The following is a 15,734-nucleotide window of genomic DNA, read 5'->3' on the forward strand; positions in this document are numbered from 1 at the left end:
GTCAGTGCAGAGCCTGCTGTGGATCTTCTGTCCCCTGTCTCTGTGCCCCTCCCCAACTTGAGCACTCTTTCTTGCTCTCTCACTCTCTCTCTCAAAAATAAATAAAAAACATTAAAGAAAAGAAGAAATTAGGACACAGGCACAGAGAGCTCTTGTGAAGACACAAAGACAAGACGGCCAACTACAGGCCAAGGATAGAGGCTTCCAGAAAAAAACCAATCCTACCAAAACCTTGATCTTAAACTTCTAGACTCCAGAATTATGAGAAGATGAATTTCTGTTGTTTAAGCCACACAAGTATTTGTTACAGCAGCCCCTAGCTAAGTAATACACCTACTTTGGAAATAAATATCATAGGGTACCCTCATTCCAAAAACATTTTCTTCCAAATATTCCTAAATGGATTCACTTAGTGTCTTATGCTACAAATAGTAAAATTACTATTAAACAGATAACAGTTATTATTTACTAAAGATCTTCTTAGGCCAGCGGTCCTCAACCACAGTCACTATGGCAGGGCCTGATATAACAAATACCTAATAAATATCTGTGAATAAACAGAATGAACTGTAAAACGAAGAGGGAAGCCTGTGGCCTTCACCAGGAAATGGCTCTGGAAGGCCAGATGGTTTGCTCAAGGTCACTCTGATCTGTCTGTCTCACCCCAGAGCTTGCCCTCTTAATTCACTCTTGCCTCTTGTCGCAGCCCACTATCCTTCACAGCCCGTTACCACCCACCCTCCCAGCCCTGCTCCTCCCCTGATGGAATGTACCATCTCAGGTCATCATCCTCAGGCCGCAGAAGAATGAGATTTCAGAACTGAGGAGCCGGAGGGATGATCAAAGTGAACCTCATTTACAGTTGAGGAAACTGAGGCCCAGTAGTGTTCAGAGGTATCTAGTGACTCCCAAGGCCACACAGTGCACCTTATTTTCAGGGATCATCTGACTTGCCTGATCATTCAGTTAGAGTTCACACTACTTCATCCCCAAAGGTGAGTCTGAGACCCTCAAAAGAGCCCACTAAGGGAATGGAAAAACAAGTCCACAGAGTGGGAGAAGATATATGTAATGTAAATACCTGACAAAGGACTCATATCCTGAATATATAAAGAACTTCTATAAATCAATCACAGAAAGACAGATAACCCAATCGTAAGATAGGCAAAAGACTTGAGCAGGCCCTGCAGCAAAGTAGCTAGCTAAATGATGAATAAACCGAAAAAATAATGTTCAAATTGCTCAGCTACCTTAAATATCAGGGGAATGAAAATCAAAACCAGAATGTGATTCCAACACACTGACCAGCATGGATAAAATAAGAAAGGCAAATAGTAAGTGTTGGGGGAACATGGTTCTGATAGGTGTGCAAATTAGCATAACCACTTTGAAAGACTGGCAGCAGCTACTAGTGTTGAACGTTCCATATCTGGCACATAGCCAACAGAAACACGGACAAGAATTCGCCCAGACACTATACCAGAATGTTCGTAACAGCACTGTTCAGACCAGCCCAAACGACGGATCGCACAAATGGCCATCGCTAGTGCTATAGATAAGCTTGTTATGTATTCATAGGATATAATGCCACAACGAGAATGAGTAAACTATAACCACATGTGAAACCCCTTAAAAGCATAAAGTTGAACAAAAAATCAAAATGGCTGCACTAACGCTTCAGAGAAGCTTGATTTTAAAGTCACCTTTTTCCTCTCTTTGGCAAAACCTCACCTCCTGCCTCGTCAGCCTTTTGTTTCAGGAACCCGGCACCACCCGGAAAACGTGACTGAAGAGGCTGGCAGAAAGTATCCTCTTCCTGTGGAAACCGGCCCCATCCTGCATTTCCCTACACCCTCCCCACTCTTCCTCCAGGCGGGCTTGCAGGTTCTTGAAAGCCTCAGCCTGCAGCAGCCTCCCGGGCCCACACAGCACTAAAGCTGTGGTTCCTCTCCATCCCGAACTCTGTCTTGGCATTACGTTTTGTCTCCAAAGCACGGAGGTCTGTTTTCTCCAACACCTGCAATAGTACGGTTGAGCCTCAAGCATGCTGAACAAAAGAAGCCAGACGCAGAACATACTATATACGTTCATTGACACAAAGTGCAAAAACAGGAAAGCGACTCAGTGGTGTTAGAGATCAGGAAAATAGTTATCTTTGGGGAGAAGGTAGTAACTGGAAGGGCAGACAAAGGGGCTTCCGGGGTGCCGTTGTAGTTTCTTGATAGGGGTGTGTTCCCCCTGCTTGTGATTTTATCGTATTGTATTTGAATGGGATACCTCAGTGAAATCCCCCCCAGCCCCGCGGTGCACCCTCCCCCCTCCGAAGCTTATGACAGTCTTGTTATTCTTGCGTTTGTAACCATTCTTCACAATGTGATCAGGCATTTACACTTGAGGTCAATGTGAAACCCCTTGCAAATGTGAAAACGTTTGAATATTTGAAGCTTCTAGTCTGCCTTGGGGTTTCCCTGGTAGGGGTGAAAGTTTCAGGAACGTCAGCTTCATCTGTCCTCCAGCTGAAGACCGTGGACTGTTGGCCTACAAGAGCCCCTGGGTGTGGCTTTGGGTGGCCTCGCTCCTGAGGTCCTTGGCGATGTGGGGGCAACCACAGAAGCTGTCTGGGCGGGCGCAGAAGCTGCCCTGCTTCAGCACTGGCCCGACAGGAAGGAAAGAGAAATGCGTCAGTTGTTCCAAAGTGAAGAAAAGTTGACTTCCTTCTCTCCAGAACAGGCCCCCCTGTCTCCTCTCTTGAAGCAGATGCCAAGGTAGGTGAGTATCCACATCCAGCCATGTGGGGAGGTTGTGCTGAGAGTGAGGTGGGTAGAGAGTATGGTGATTGTAACTTTTCCTGAATTAATGACACTGAGAAGGTGGGAGACAAAAACAGTGATAAATTAGCCAGAGGATGACTTCTAATTTTATTGAATAGCATACACTTAAACGGTAGGGTAATAATGATTTAAATGGAATGGAGGAAATACTTGAGAGTTAGTTGAAAACCACACCAAACCAAACAACTCTATCTAAAAGTTATATGGTGTGAATTTTTTTTTTAAGGTGGTGCTTGTTTTGATTGTATTTATATTGTTTTCGTACTGTGGTAATTGCATACGTTGGACTTCTTCTGTGGCTTGTAAATTAGTGTACATACAGTTTATTATTGCCTTGCTGTGGATTCATAGATTCAGATTGTTTCCATCACCCATAATCTCTAGTTTGGAGATAGAACACAAATATACTTTTAAAATAAAAAAAGAAAGTCAGTTAGCTGGGTCTAATTTTAACTTCTTTCGGGTAAGCTGCCTTAACCTCCAAATGCATTTCTTGGCAAGAGGAGAGATGATGAGGGAGACATGTGCGTTAGGTATTAAGGATCCACTATGAAGTTAGAATTGATGTAAGAAAAAGATTATTCAGCTAAGACTGAAGACTTAGCTGAACGGGAGACTCTAGCTTCTGAACTTTTCTGCCTAAATAAAGCATAAGGCTTTGAAGTTCAACAGACCCAAATTGGAGTGTGATTTTAGGTAAATTACTTAATCGCTCCCAGCCTCACACTCCTCATCTGTGAAATGGGTGTACTTACTTCATAGTGTTGTAATGAAGGTAGAGGTAATGTATGCAGAGCCCTTGTCAGACTGGCCCCGAGTAAGTGCTAAATGAACAGTTGCTTTTGGTCCAACAAAAAGTATAACAACAATTATGAGCAGTGTCTGTGACAAGGTAATAATTTTAATTCTCATTTCTTTACTCTTCCTTGAGAAGAGGTCAAGTGTAAGCCTTGGAAGTTGTGGGTTTCTATTTCAGTGTTTAACTTTGATTCTAAAACTAACGTTTATCAACTGCGTGTTATACGCTTAGCACCGTGATCTCAACTTTTGGGGTTTTCTCGTGGCAAGATACCTACCTGAACGAGAAAGAACCGGTAGAATCAGCAGTGAACTGCAGCGACCTTTCAGGACAAAGGCTCATTTCCCTTTCTCCCATGTCAGGTGGGCTTTGCGTCTTCTTGAGTTAAGCCCATGTATGCGCAACTTCCTACCGTAAGGACTTGAAGTGCATACAACTTGTGGAGACTTTTTTAAGAGAACGAATGCAACACGAGGTCGGGGCCCCGGACGGGGCCACGCGAGTGAGGGACGCCAAAGCGTGAGCTTCGCCAGCTTCCCGGAAAACGCACGTCTGGTTAAGGGACCAGGGAGGCGAAGGATCCGTAGCCACGCCCCTCCGTTCCCCTGTCGGGCTTTCTGGTGGACACGCATGCGCGTCACCTGGCCTTTGTAAAAACGAACCGGCCCCGTTTGGGCCGGAACCACGGAGGCAAGAGCTGTTATTCGCCCACCTCCTGCCTCACGTGGACCCGGTGTCCTCTGTGGCTGTGCCATACGCCAGCGAAAAGGGACGGCACTTCGGGTGAAGTTTGGGGGTCAGCGTTCCCACGCTCAGTTCCTCCCCCCCCCCCCCCCCCCCCCCCCCCCCGTACCAGGCAGAGGGCTGGGGTCATGTTCTCAGACTGCGGCCCTTCCAGGAAACAGCTGTGGTAGAAGCAGAGCGGCGGAGGCTGAGGCCCCCCGAAACGACCCGCCGTTGCGCGGCTGTGGCTTTCGGGCTTTGAGAACATTCTGTAGTTGCCCTCGAACACCCCGGCAGCGCCGACCGTCCGGCCACGCGCACGCACGCCCCTGCGGTTTGCCGCATTTCCACTGTCCCCGTCCCCTGCATCACGGTCGGGGGGGGGGGGGGAGCTTTCCTGCCTAGGATCTGATGACCAGCTGCTCAGAGATGACACGGGATCGGGTGAAAGAACCGGGGACACCTGCCGGCAAGCAAAGAACGTCTCCTTTCCTGTCCTCCTCGTTCTTTTGCCTCAGTTCCGTGATTCTCGTGCTTCCCCCTTGTCAGGTCTAAAAGCCAGGCCAGCTTTGCTGTGAGGCCGAGGAAGGCAAGCGGGCAGCATTTCAACACACCATTGACTGTTTTGTCCCCGCGGCAAGGTTGTCCCCACATGTTTGGCCCACAGGGTTGTCCCCCCTCCCCCAGCCATCTCTGCTCCCTCCATAAGGAGAATCCCACCTTCCTCCGAGCATTCTCCTTCTCTGTAGCTTCTTGCACTTTATTATTATTTTTTAACTCAAGGACCATTTCCAGAATTCCATTTTTTTATTTGATTTTTAAAATTTTATTTAAAGCCAAGTTAGTTAACATGTAGTGTAATAATGGCTTTAGGAGTAGAATTTAGTGATTCATCGTTTATATACAATGCCCAGTGCTCATCACCATTTAGCCGGTGCTCCCCACCCAGCACCCCTCCAGCACCTCTCAGTTTGTTCTCTGTATTTAAGAGTCTCTCTCATGGGGCACCTGGGTGGCTCAGTCAGTTAAGCGTCCGACTGCAGCTCAGGCCATGATCTCATGGTTTGTGAGTTCAAACCCCGCACTGGGCTAGTTGCTGTCAGCGCAGAGCCCATTTGCAGATCCTCTGTCCCCTTCTCTCTCTGCCCCTTCCCCATTCTCTCTCTCTTTCAAAAAAAAGTCTCTTATAGTTTGCCTCCCTGTCTGTTTTTATCTTATTTTTCCTTCCCTTCCCCTATGTTCATCTGTTTTGTTTCTTAAATTGCACATATGAGTGGAATTGTATGATATTTCTCTTTCTCTATTTCGCTTAGCATCATACCCGCTAGTTCCATCCGTGTTGTTGCAAATGGCAAGATTTCCTTCTTTTTGATCGCTGAGTAATATTCCATTGTAAATATACACCACATCTTCTTTATTCATTCATCCATCAATGGACATTTGGACTCTTTCCGTAACTTGGCTACTGTTGATAGATTCTGGCGTCTTTACACTCAACCCACCGTGTTATAATTTATTTGCTTGCAAGTAAATTTTCTGGCTGGAATGTGAACTTCTTGAATGCAGGACTTGGGTCTTCCTTATTGTACATCCTTAATACCTGGCATATGCTTGGCACACAGAAGGCCTGGAAATCCATGTTGTTGAACCCGTGCCCCCAAACACCATAACCCAGCTGTGTTTGTCTGGAGGCCAGAGTTGCACCAGGATGCAGCCTGACTGGATACAGACAAAATGGAAATACACGGATTGAAGTACCATGCTGCGTTTAGGAGGGGACCCCGCTGCCTCTGTCCCTATCAGTCCCTGAGAAACGGCTTCTTCTCCTACTTTGGGGGCTTCCTACGTGGGGGACGGATTGCAGGGAGGAATGTTTGAGCGTTGCTTGCTTCGTTCCAGCCATTGCTCTAGGTCTCCACCTGGGTGATTTATTTCATCCCCAAATCCACCCTGTGAAGCAGGGTCACAGAGGAGGTCACAGAGGAGGCAGAGAAGGAAGGGGGGTGTGGCAGAGATTGAACAACTGGCCCGAGAGCACGTGGCTATGCTTGATCTCAGATCACCCTGTATCCCCACTGACGTGGGGATGGTACAGTTTGGTAGAGTGCTTCTCTAAGCGGCTGTGGGAGATTTTTCCTTCAAAATGGTGCTGCGGTATTGGTTTTCTGTTTTAATTGTTACATACAAACGGACAGGTCGGGGAGTGCTGTAAAGCCAAGGCAGTCACGGTTGCAAAATTACAAACATGCAGTGGAGAAAGGAGGTTGGGGCATCCCATGGATGAAAATGGAGCCTGGCTTCTTTGCTTGGCACAAAATAAATACAACTTAAGAATCTGTCAGGTGGGTGAGAGAGTGATTGAAAAAGGAGCATCTCAGAAAAATGGATCTGGGAGATTTCATCTCTCCGGCTGTGGGGCTGTGAATTTCTGCATGAGATCGTTAAAACGCTTGTTAGTATGCTTCTCAAATTCTGAAATGACTCCGATTCTCCTGTGCTTTTCACATTTCTGAAGGCTGAAGCTTTCAGAATTGGGTGCTTGCCCACCTGACTCTCCTTACTTCCTACTCGACTTGAATTTGTGCTTCCTGCTTTGCAAGCAAACCCGCGTGACACAATATTTACTGGGTTTCTCAACACATGCCAAATACTACTTGCTGGGAGGTGAGGGATCACTAAAACTCAATGTCACCACTAGAAAGGATTCTTGACTACAAGCCAGCATGAAGTCAGTGTCCCAATAGAGAAATATACGAAGTGGAAAGGTGTTATAATGAAGAAGGAGTGATTACCTTCGACTGCAAATAAGGAAAATTGGGTAGCAATTAAGCTGGACCTTGAAAGATTAAAAATGATGATGGTGATACTGTCACTACCGCTAGTAATTACAGCGAACATTTATCAACTGCTTATTATGTGCTTGCCACTGTGATCTAAGTGCTCGATAGGTAGCAACACAGTTAATCCTCACAACTACTCTATGAAGTAGGCACGGTCGTTCTCTGTATAGACAAGGAAGTTAAATCCCAGTGGGTTTATGTAACTTGTCCAGCATCTCAGCAGTTAGCGAGAGGCAGAGCTGAGCTACTCGCCCACATAGTCAGGCTCCAAGCCTGCTTTCCTGACTGTTCCCTCACTGTCTCTGAGTAATTTAGATTTTGGTCGACGGAGGGAAGAGTAGGTGCCAATCAATGCACAGAAAAGGAAAAGGGCCCAGTGGGCTCGAGGGAATAGTCTCGAAGGAGTCCACTATGGGAGCAGTGGAGCACTTAGTGGGAGTGAGGATGCAGAAGTAGGAATACCCCAGGATGTCAGGAAGGCCATGTTCGTGCTCCGGAATTTGTTTATAGGCTGTGGAGAAGCTGGACTCCTGTGCTGGAGGAAGAATGTCACATTCCCGCCTCAGGGTCGGTAAATACACTGTTCCCACCTGAGAGATGCCCTCTCCACGCCTCAGACCAGCTCCTCCTCGTCCCCCAGGCTCGGTGGGTCTCCACTTTGCCACGAAGACACCTTGTGAGGGTTACAGATGTTACTCTCCTCTCTTACTCTGTCATCCTAGACAGTAACACGTAGCACAGTGCAAGGAGCATGCAAACTGATTTTGATAGATTTCATGTAATTCTTTTACTACCTCCGTGTTCTACTCCAAAACATCGCATCAATCAAAACATCCGCAAGAGAAGTAGGTTTGTTTTATCCGTGTTTCAAAGACTATGAAACATATTCCAGCATGGTTTCTACTACAGGGGACTAGAATCTGTAAAGGTGTACCTCCCCCTGCTAACGCCAGGAGGTGGTTGAGATTCTCTCTGGCTTTCTTGGTGTTTACCATGGGCCTGTGCTGCTTACTGACTGGGAAGTTCGCTAAAAAACAACCACAAGCAACTTTAAAAATGAATTGTTACCACGGTTCTGGGGGCACTTTGTCTTGCAGAAATAGAGCACGAGCTAAGAACAGTTTTAGTGAATCATTGTGGAGTGATTTGCAAAATGGGTCACAGAGTAGAATCTTCAAGTTAGCAGTTGATACAAAACTAAGAATTCAAATCCCAGTGCAGAAAGAGCCCCAGAACTTCTCTTCAAGAGGATGGGAAAAAAATGCAGCTGAAATAATTCAAATAATTTGCATCTTGAAAGAAGAACTCTGAGCTCTCAATTATAACCTGGAAATCAGACCTGAAATTACATGTGCAAATTCACAAACTAAAGTTCCCAGACCAAAACACAAAACGACCACCACCACCAACCAATTCTGAATTTCCCTTACCCCATTCTCCTACAAACCCAATAATGTGTTGCAACATGAACAAGAGAATTATACAATTTAATTTGTAAGTGACCTTAGAAATTGTCGGATCTTCTAATTCAGTGGTTTTTAAAACTATGAAATTCAATGCTTACTCATTATATGAAATATATTGTAATTCGCAATCTGGAAAATTCAGAACATATTAAAAACCTTGAAGATACACTCTGTGTTTATAAAAGAGTTAAATTTTATCAGATAATTGTAATTTTTTCCCCAATTACATGGTCTGGTAAGATAGTCAACATTTGCATAGGAGTGCGAGACAGTTCTTTGTCACTCTGCCAACCAGAAGCACCCCACAAATTTCTAAAGATGTAAGGGTGTTACTGCCCCCATTGAAAATCCTGAATGAGTCCTAGGAAACAACCATGAAGCAACCATGGCTCAAACCTGTTACGTGGAAAGTCCAAGCCACCAGGCTAGGCAGGACACTAGGAGGACACTGGAGACCAAAGAGAAAACATCTTCCTCCACTTCTGTTAAATCTTGATGTGACCGATCCTGGGGTGATGCCCTATGAACAGTACCGATTTATGACTCTGGAGTGATACTGTCTGCAGTGCTGAGGGCATCACTTCAAAAGTCACCCCTTGGTTAGACAGGCTCTGGAGACAGATCCTTCAGGTCAAAGAAAAAAGCACATTTCCATCTAACAATAGAAGGCTTTACTCCTAATAAATATTAGCCAAGTGCTTGTGTGACTGAAGGTTTACAGAAGTTAGAATCAAATTTCTGAAAGTCAAGGATAAAAAAACACAGTGGGATGGATACAGAACACCTACACCTCTAGTTTTCTAAGCTTATGCCAGCATCAATTTGGAATACCAGAAACCACCACGTTTGGCTCTCTATTTGAAATGCATTCAATGAATTGTGATTTGGTTCTATATTCTTAGCTTTAAAACCGATATAGTAACGATACCTCAAGCACAACTTTGCTACTTTCTGCCAAACCGCTGCTCAAATAATTGATTGTTTTCTTAGTCTATGCCCTTTATACCTCAAGGATGTCCTTCTTGTGTTCTTTCGGTTTATCAGAATGATATACTCCACCTTGATTTTTTTTTAAGATTTGAATTTTACGTAATCTCTACACCCAATGAGGGGCTTGAACTTGCAATCCCAAGATCAAGAGTCACATGCTCTACCGACTGAGTCAGCCAGGTGCCCTTACACTACCTTGATTTTTCTTTTGTTTTGTTTCTTATTTGGTTTTGCCTTGCTACTAAGAAGGTCAGAAATACGTCCATGCTCAAGTACAATGACTGTTTCACTGCAGGTTCCTGCTAGAATGATCTCCTCTTGCCACTCTGACTGCTGATATGTCTCTGACTTTATCTTAATTGTCCTCTGTGCTTTTATTGTAAGTAGCATCATATTCTTGTTAGACAGGGGATAGGGTGTAAATCACCAATCAAGTCGTGTGCTCAAGCACTTGAACAGTGTTGGCACTTGGCAGGTGTTCAGTAAGTATTTGCTGGATGGGTGGATGGGTGGATTGATGGATGGATGGATGGATCCTAGAAACAAACTGAATTTCACTTTTCTATAGCCAGGAATGAATGGCCACTGAGGGGAGGGTTAGCTCCCTCTCATCCATGAAAAGGGCACTTCCCACTGGAGGCCCGCAGCCATGGATTGGATAGAGGATGAGGAATGTTGTTAAATGATAATTGTATCCTGTATTTCTGTAAAACCCTGCCATCTGAACGAGTGAACATTTACATGTTCCAGGATTCCCCCAGTGAGTTCATTGGTCATGTCATTTCTAGCCTAGCACTGCACGACTAGAGCTAGAGGGTGGAGTACAAAAACCACCTGAAAAGAAAGCTCAGTGCACACAAATCATGTGTTTTGAGCCAAGTGCAAACCTCTTCATTTGAAAGACTTGAGGGACGTCTGGGTGGCTCAGTCGGTTAAACGTCTGACTCTTGATTTCGACTCAGGTCATGCTCTCATGGTTGGTGAGTTAGAGCCTCACGTTGGGCTCTGTATTGACCATGCAGAGCCTGCTTGGGATTTCCTCTCTCTCTCTCTCTCTCTCTCTCTCTCTCTCTCTCTCCCTCCCTCTCTCCCTCTCTCTCTCTGCCCCTTTCCCCACCAAAATAAATAAAGAAACTTAAAAAATAAATAAATAAATAAAATTTAAAGACTTGAGAATCAGACCACTGATATAGTTCTTGGTCCAATGGTATGGTTAATGATTAGAAATAAGATGAAAGAAAGAAGAACCAAGGGGCAAGTTGAGAAGAAATAGGCTCATAAGGTTGGTGACTTATTGGGCCAATTTGCGCCTCACCTCTTGTCACTTGATGATACTTTATTCCACATTACTTTCCTCTTTTCCAGAAACTCAGATTCTTGGGGAACTAAGATCTACAAGTTCCATCCATTCATCTGGAAAGTGGGGACCAAGGAGAATCGAGGCTTTGCCACAGCCATGCAGCGATTACCAGCCAGGCTGGGCCAGAGCCCAGAGTCCTTGTTGATTTGTCATTTTCCCACCATCTAGATCGGATGCCTTTTGAGCGCAGGCACTGGCGAGAACCTTACTGAACACTAGAGGCCAAGTGTGCGCCTTTGCAGAGCTCTGCGACACCCTATTTGTCATGCAACCAGTGCATTTGGGTGAGCGATGTGTTTTAACTTTGTCTCATGACAGAGGAAATGACAAATCTAGACTCCCTTGAGCCGCGGGTCCTTAGCCTACAGGGCCATGAACTTGGATGGGGAAGGGATTCCACCTTTATTTATTTACCTCTAACTACAATATAGCATTTCCTTCCATTGTGAATATAGGCATCAAACCACAGAAGAACTAGCAGGACCTGTTGACTGTCACCAGTAGAAATCATAGATATTTTCATACCACAAGGCATGTTACAGATATCTCAAAATATGATTTATAATCACCACTACTTTGAAATTACAGTAGTTGTTAGACTCATGACTTCATGCGTCAATGAACATATATATTCCTATATTAAAACATTTCAGTATAATTGATTCCCTTTGTAATTCAATGTATTTTATTTTATGCATTTAAGTACACAGGCTTCACTAGACTACCAAAGATTAAGAAAAAAAGAATAAGAATCTCTGCTTAAAGAAAATGATTCCTGGGGCGCCTGGGTGGCTCAGTCGGTTGAGCCTCCGACTTGGGCTCAGGTCATGATCTCGCGGTTTGTGAGTTTCGAGCCCCGCATTGGGCTCTGTGCTGACAGCTCAGAGTCTGAAGCCTGCTTCGGCTTCTGTGTCTCCCTCTCTCTCTGCCCCTAACCCACTCACATTCTGTCTCTGTCTCTCTCAAAAATAAACATTAAAAAAAAACTAAAAAAAAAAAAAAAAAAAAAAGGAAATGATCCCTTAGGGCTCTATTAACCTCTTATTCAGTGATTTGTTATGAATCATAATATAATGTGAGTTTCTGTTGAAGCCCAACAAAAGGAGTTTAGGTTCTGAAGCATCGAAAGGAAGTCTTATTACTAAGGAAATCATGTAGATTTGATAACAAAATGGCATTTACAGAAAGTATATTGATTTGATCTACACGTTCTGCATTTCACTGATATGCATCTAGCCAGTGTTTTATCAATTCAATGCCATCTTCTTGGTTGGGGAGAGGAACAAATGGAAGGTCATGTGAGTCCAGTGTCACCAATGGTGGGTAAAGGCAGGGAGAATGTATACAGAACCTTTCAATCAGCATTAAACAGAAACGAGACCCCATGCATAAGGCAGTCCACGAAAACCATTAAAAAACAAATAATTGCTATATTGAGGTTGTGATGATGTCCCTTCACACCTCCCCAATTGATTAAGAGGTTTTTTTTTTTTTGAGTTTTGAAGTTAATTGTAAAAATAATAGCTATGCGTTGAGCACATTGTTCTTCTAGTGTATTGTCAGTTAGGATGAGGTACATTAATCATGGACCTTTATGCCTCTAATCATGGAGATACTGGATTCCTATTAGAACAATTAAAGTTCAGAGTGGCTCAGTCGGTTGAGCGTCTGACTTAGGCTCAGGTCATGATCTCCCAGTTCGTGTGTTCAAGCCCCACGTTGGGCTCTTTGCTGTCAGCACAGAGCCCGCTTTGGATCCTCTGACCCCTGGCTCTCTGCCCCTCCCACATACTCTCTCTCAAAATAAATAAAGTTAAAAAAACAACAACAACAACAAAAGAACAATTCAAGTTTAGAAGTTTTGGCTTTGAGAAACATGAGAAGGCCAATTTAATAAAAGTTAAATTCTTACGTTATCGCTGTGGCAGAAAGTGCAAGGGTCTGTGTGGAACACTCGGTGTTTCCGAAATAATGCCGCGGGCGAACGCAAGCCAGGAAAATGATGCCACTTTTGTTGCTGTCTTTTCTACAGGTGTTGACCTGGCTGGGCTTTTAATTACCATTACTGCTGACCTGAAAGCATTGGAGGCGAAGGTTATTTTCTAAACGTCCTCGATATTCTTCTCACCGCCTTTCGTAAGTTTCCTCCCACCGGGGCTCGCTTCCGCTTTGCAGAAATTATCTGCTTAGAGCCCTGCCTGATTTATAACAATCTCTGGCAAAACCCCAGAAAAGAGATAACACTCTTGTCTTCGACGGACCTCGGAGGCGGCAGCGGGACCCGGTGGAAAGGGTCTTCCGGAGGCCTGAGGCTCTGGGAGCCACCAGTCCAGCTGAGGGACAGCCTCTTGGGGCTTTCTTCTCCCTGAGGAGCGTGACGCAGTTAAAAAGGAGAAAAAAAAAAAAAAGAAAAGAGCCACAAGCCAAAGAGTTGCCAATGACATAGGAGAGGGAGCGCTTTCAAGCCACCGAGCGGCTCCTGGAGGCTCTGAGCTCACCCACCCCCAGCCAGGGGGCTCGGTCGTGGAGCGACACTCAACACGGGTCCGCGCACGAGAGACGAGAGACGGAATGGCCAGGGAAGTCAGTCTGAATTCCCTCCAGGAACTGGAACGCGAGGTCATCCTCCAGGTCCTGTACCGAGACCAGGCGGTTCAAAACATCGAGGAGGAGAGGATCCGGTATGCTGTCCCCGCGCCGCGCGATTCCCTGGGTGCTGGGCTTTTCCTGCGCACAGCACAGCCCGATGCCACTTGGCTGGCTGCTGGCTCCCTGCTGCCCACGGGGCGTCGCGTCCGCAAGCGTCCCAGTGAGGGCTGGAGGCCAGGTGGCCCTGCCGTGTGACTGAGCTTCCCTGAGGGAGGAGGGAGGCTGCTTTTGTCATTCACTTAAAATTATGCCTTTCTGTGATAAGTGTGTTGTCTGCTGCCTGTCGCTTTGCTACTTCCTGGGAATAACTCAAAGGAAGATGTTCAGGCCTCTACTATACCTCTCAAGGGAAAGACCTCCAGGGAAGGGCCGCCTGCGTTGTGCGATCCTGCGGCAGGTCTGGTGCGATCCTTCCCCGTCTTTTTCTTTGTGTGCTTTTGCTAACAAGTTGGCTTTGAGGGGAGGGGAGTGTAAAATATGAACCTGCTCAGCCAGTTCCCTGACTGATCTGCAATAGGCAGTTTCTTTCCTTGTCTGTCTTGAAGCTGCACCGGCTGTTTGGTAGTAGTTAACGCTTACTAAAGCACTGTATCAAAACCGCCCACCGATAGCGGTCAAGATCCACCTTTAGAAATGGTGATGCCTTGTTTATCAATGTTTATAAAGGATATGAAGTCTAGAAAATAAGTACATGGAATAGGCTTTTTTATTTTGTTTTGTTTTTAAACTTTTTTTTAAATGTTTATTTATTCTTTTTTTAATTTAATTTTTATTTTTTTTAATGTTTTATTTATTTTTGAGACAGAGAGAGACAGAGCATGAACAGGGGAGGGGCAGAGAGAGAGAGGGAGACACAGAATCTGAAACAGGCTCCAGGCTCTGAGCTGTCAGCACAGAGCCTGATGCGGGGCTTGAACTCACAGACCACGAGATCATGACCTGAGCCGAAGTCGGACCCTCAACCGACTGAGCCACCCAGGCGCCCCCAATGTTTATTTATTCTTGAGAGACAGAGTGTGAGTGGGGGAGGGGCAGAGAGCGAGAGAAGACACAGAATCCGAAGCAGGCTCCAGGCTCCGAGCTGTCAGCACAGAGCCCGACGTGGGGCTCGAACCCACGAACCATGAGATCATGACCTGAGCTGAAGTTGGACACTTAACTGACTGAGCCACCCAGGGTCCCCTGTTTTTAACATTAAAACAATTTTTTTTAATGTTTACTTATTTTTGAGAGAGAGAAAGAGAGACAGAGTGTGAGTGGGAGAGGGGCAGATAAAGAGGGAGACACAGAATCAAGAGCAGGCTCCAGGCTCTGGGCTGACACCACAGAGCCCAACACGGGGTTTGAACCCACGAACCGTGAAATCATAACCAGAGCCAAAGTCGGACGCTTAACTGACTGAATCACCCAGGCGCCTCTTTTAAAATTTTTTTTAATGTTTATTTATTTTTGAGAGAGAAAGAGGACGAGTGGGGGGACTAAACATTTTTTAAAGTTTATTTATTTTGAGAGAGAGAGAGACAGACAGACAGGGCAAATCCCAAGCAGGCTCTGTGCTGTTAGCTCAGAGCCCGATGTGGGGCTCAGTCTCATGAACTGTGAGATCATGACCTAAGCTGAAATCAAGAGTCACATGTTCAACCACCTGAGCCACTCAGGTGCCCTGTATTTTGTTTTGTTTTTAATGACAGAACTCCTTCAGAGTTTGCCAAGAAAAATGCACATATAAAATAAAACTTTGGGCAACCAAATGCTTGAGAAATGAGAGAAATTTGCTGGTTAACTGAAAGGTACAACGTTTTTTCTGTACTCCTCGGTTATCCCAAAGCTCTCTAAATGTACTTATACTTTCTTCCACTAAAAAATAGAATACACTGAACAAAATGGAATTGTCTTTGATGATTGGAGGTCTTTCAGTGATTTAGAAACGTCATTTTGAATATCAACAAAGTAACATGGACACCGTGGAAAGGAAGCTTTGTTCCAGAGGGACAAAGGGACATTTGCCCTGACTGTAGGGCAAATCCTGCAAGTTGAATGTAAGCTATTTCTTTGGGACTGGCTTCTCTCTTCTAA

The 15,734-nt window shown here is 45.2% G+C and overlaps 1 protein-coding gene and 1 long non-coding RNA gene across 9 annotated transcripts in view; one reads left to right on the top strand and one right to left on the bottom strand.

Moving 5' to 3' along the window:
- Positions 1-2,073: 2,073 nt before the first annotated feature.
- On the bottom strand, positions 2,074-4,879 carry LOC144616445 (uncharacterized). The gene is made up of 2 exons (XR_013555838.2): positions 4,484-4,879; positions 2,074-2,862 (listed from the first exon to the last, which is right to left on the bottom strand). It is a non-coding gene; the product is annotated as an uncharacterized LOC144616445 (long non-coding RNA).
- The window catches only part of SYTL3 (synaptotagmin like 3), a 92,206-nt gene continuing 79,125 nt past the window's right edge, over positions 2,654-15,734 (top strand). For 3 of the 8 annotated variants that reach the window (XM_078447521.2, XM_078447528.2, XM_078447527.2), the window contains exons 1-3: positions 2,654-2,769; positions 11,178-11,293; positions 13,042-13,690. In XM_078447521.2, the coding sequence (XP_078303647.2) occupies positions 13,581-13,690 (110 nt within the window). In that variant the 5' untranslated portion in view covers positions 2,654-2,769; positions 11,178-11,293; positions 13,042-13,580. Of the gene's footprint in view, positions 2,770-3,861; positions 3,993-4,209; positions 4,414-11,177; positions 11,294-13,041; positions 13,691-15,734 lie in introns of those variants that run through there. The other 5 variants (XM_078447523.2, XM_078447524.2, XM_081795784.1 and 2 more) reach the window with 5 other exon arrangements.

The sequence above is a fragment of the Panthera onca genome, chromosome B2 (assembly GCF_046562875.1).
Source record: "Panthera onca isolate mPanOnc1 chromosome B2, mPanOnc1 haplotype 2, whole genome shotgun sequence".
NCBI classification, from domain to species: Eukaryota; Metazoa; Chordata; class Mammalia; order Carnivora; family Felidae; genus Panthera; species Panthera onca.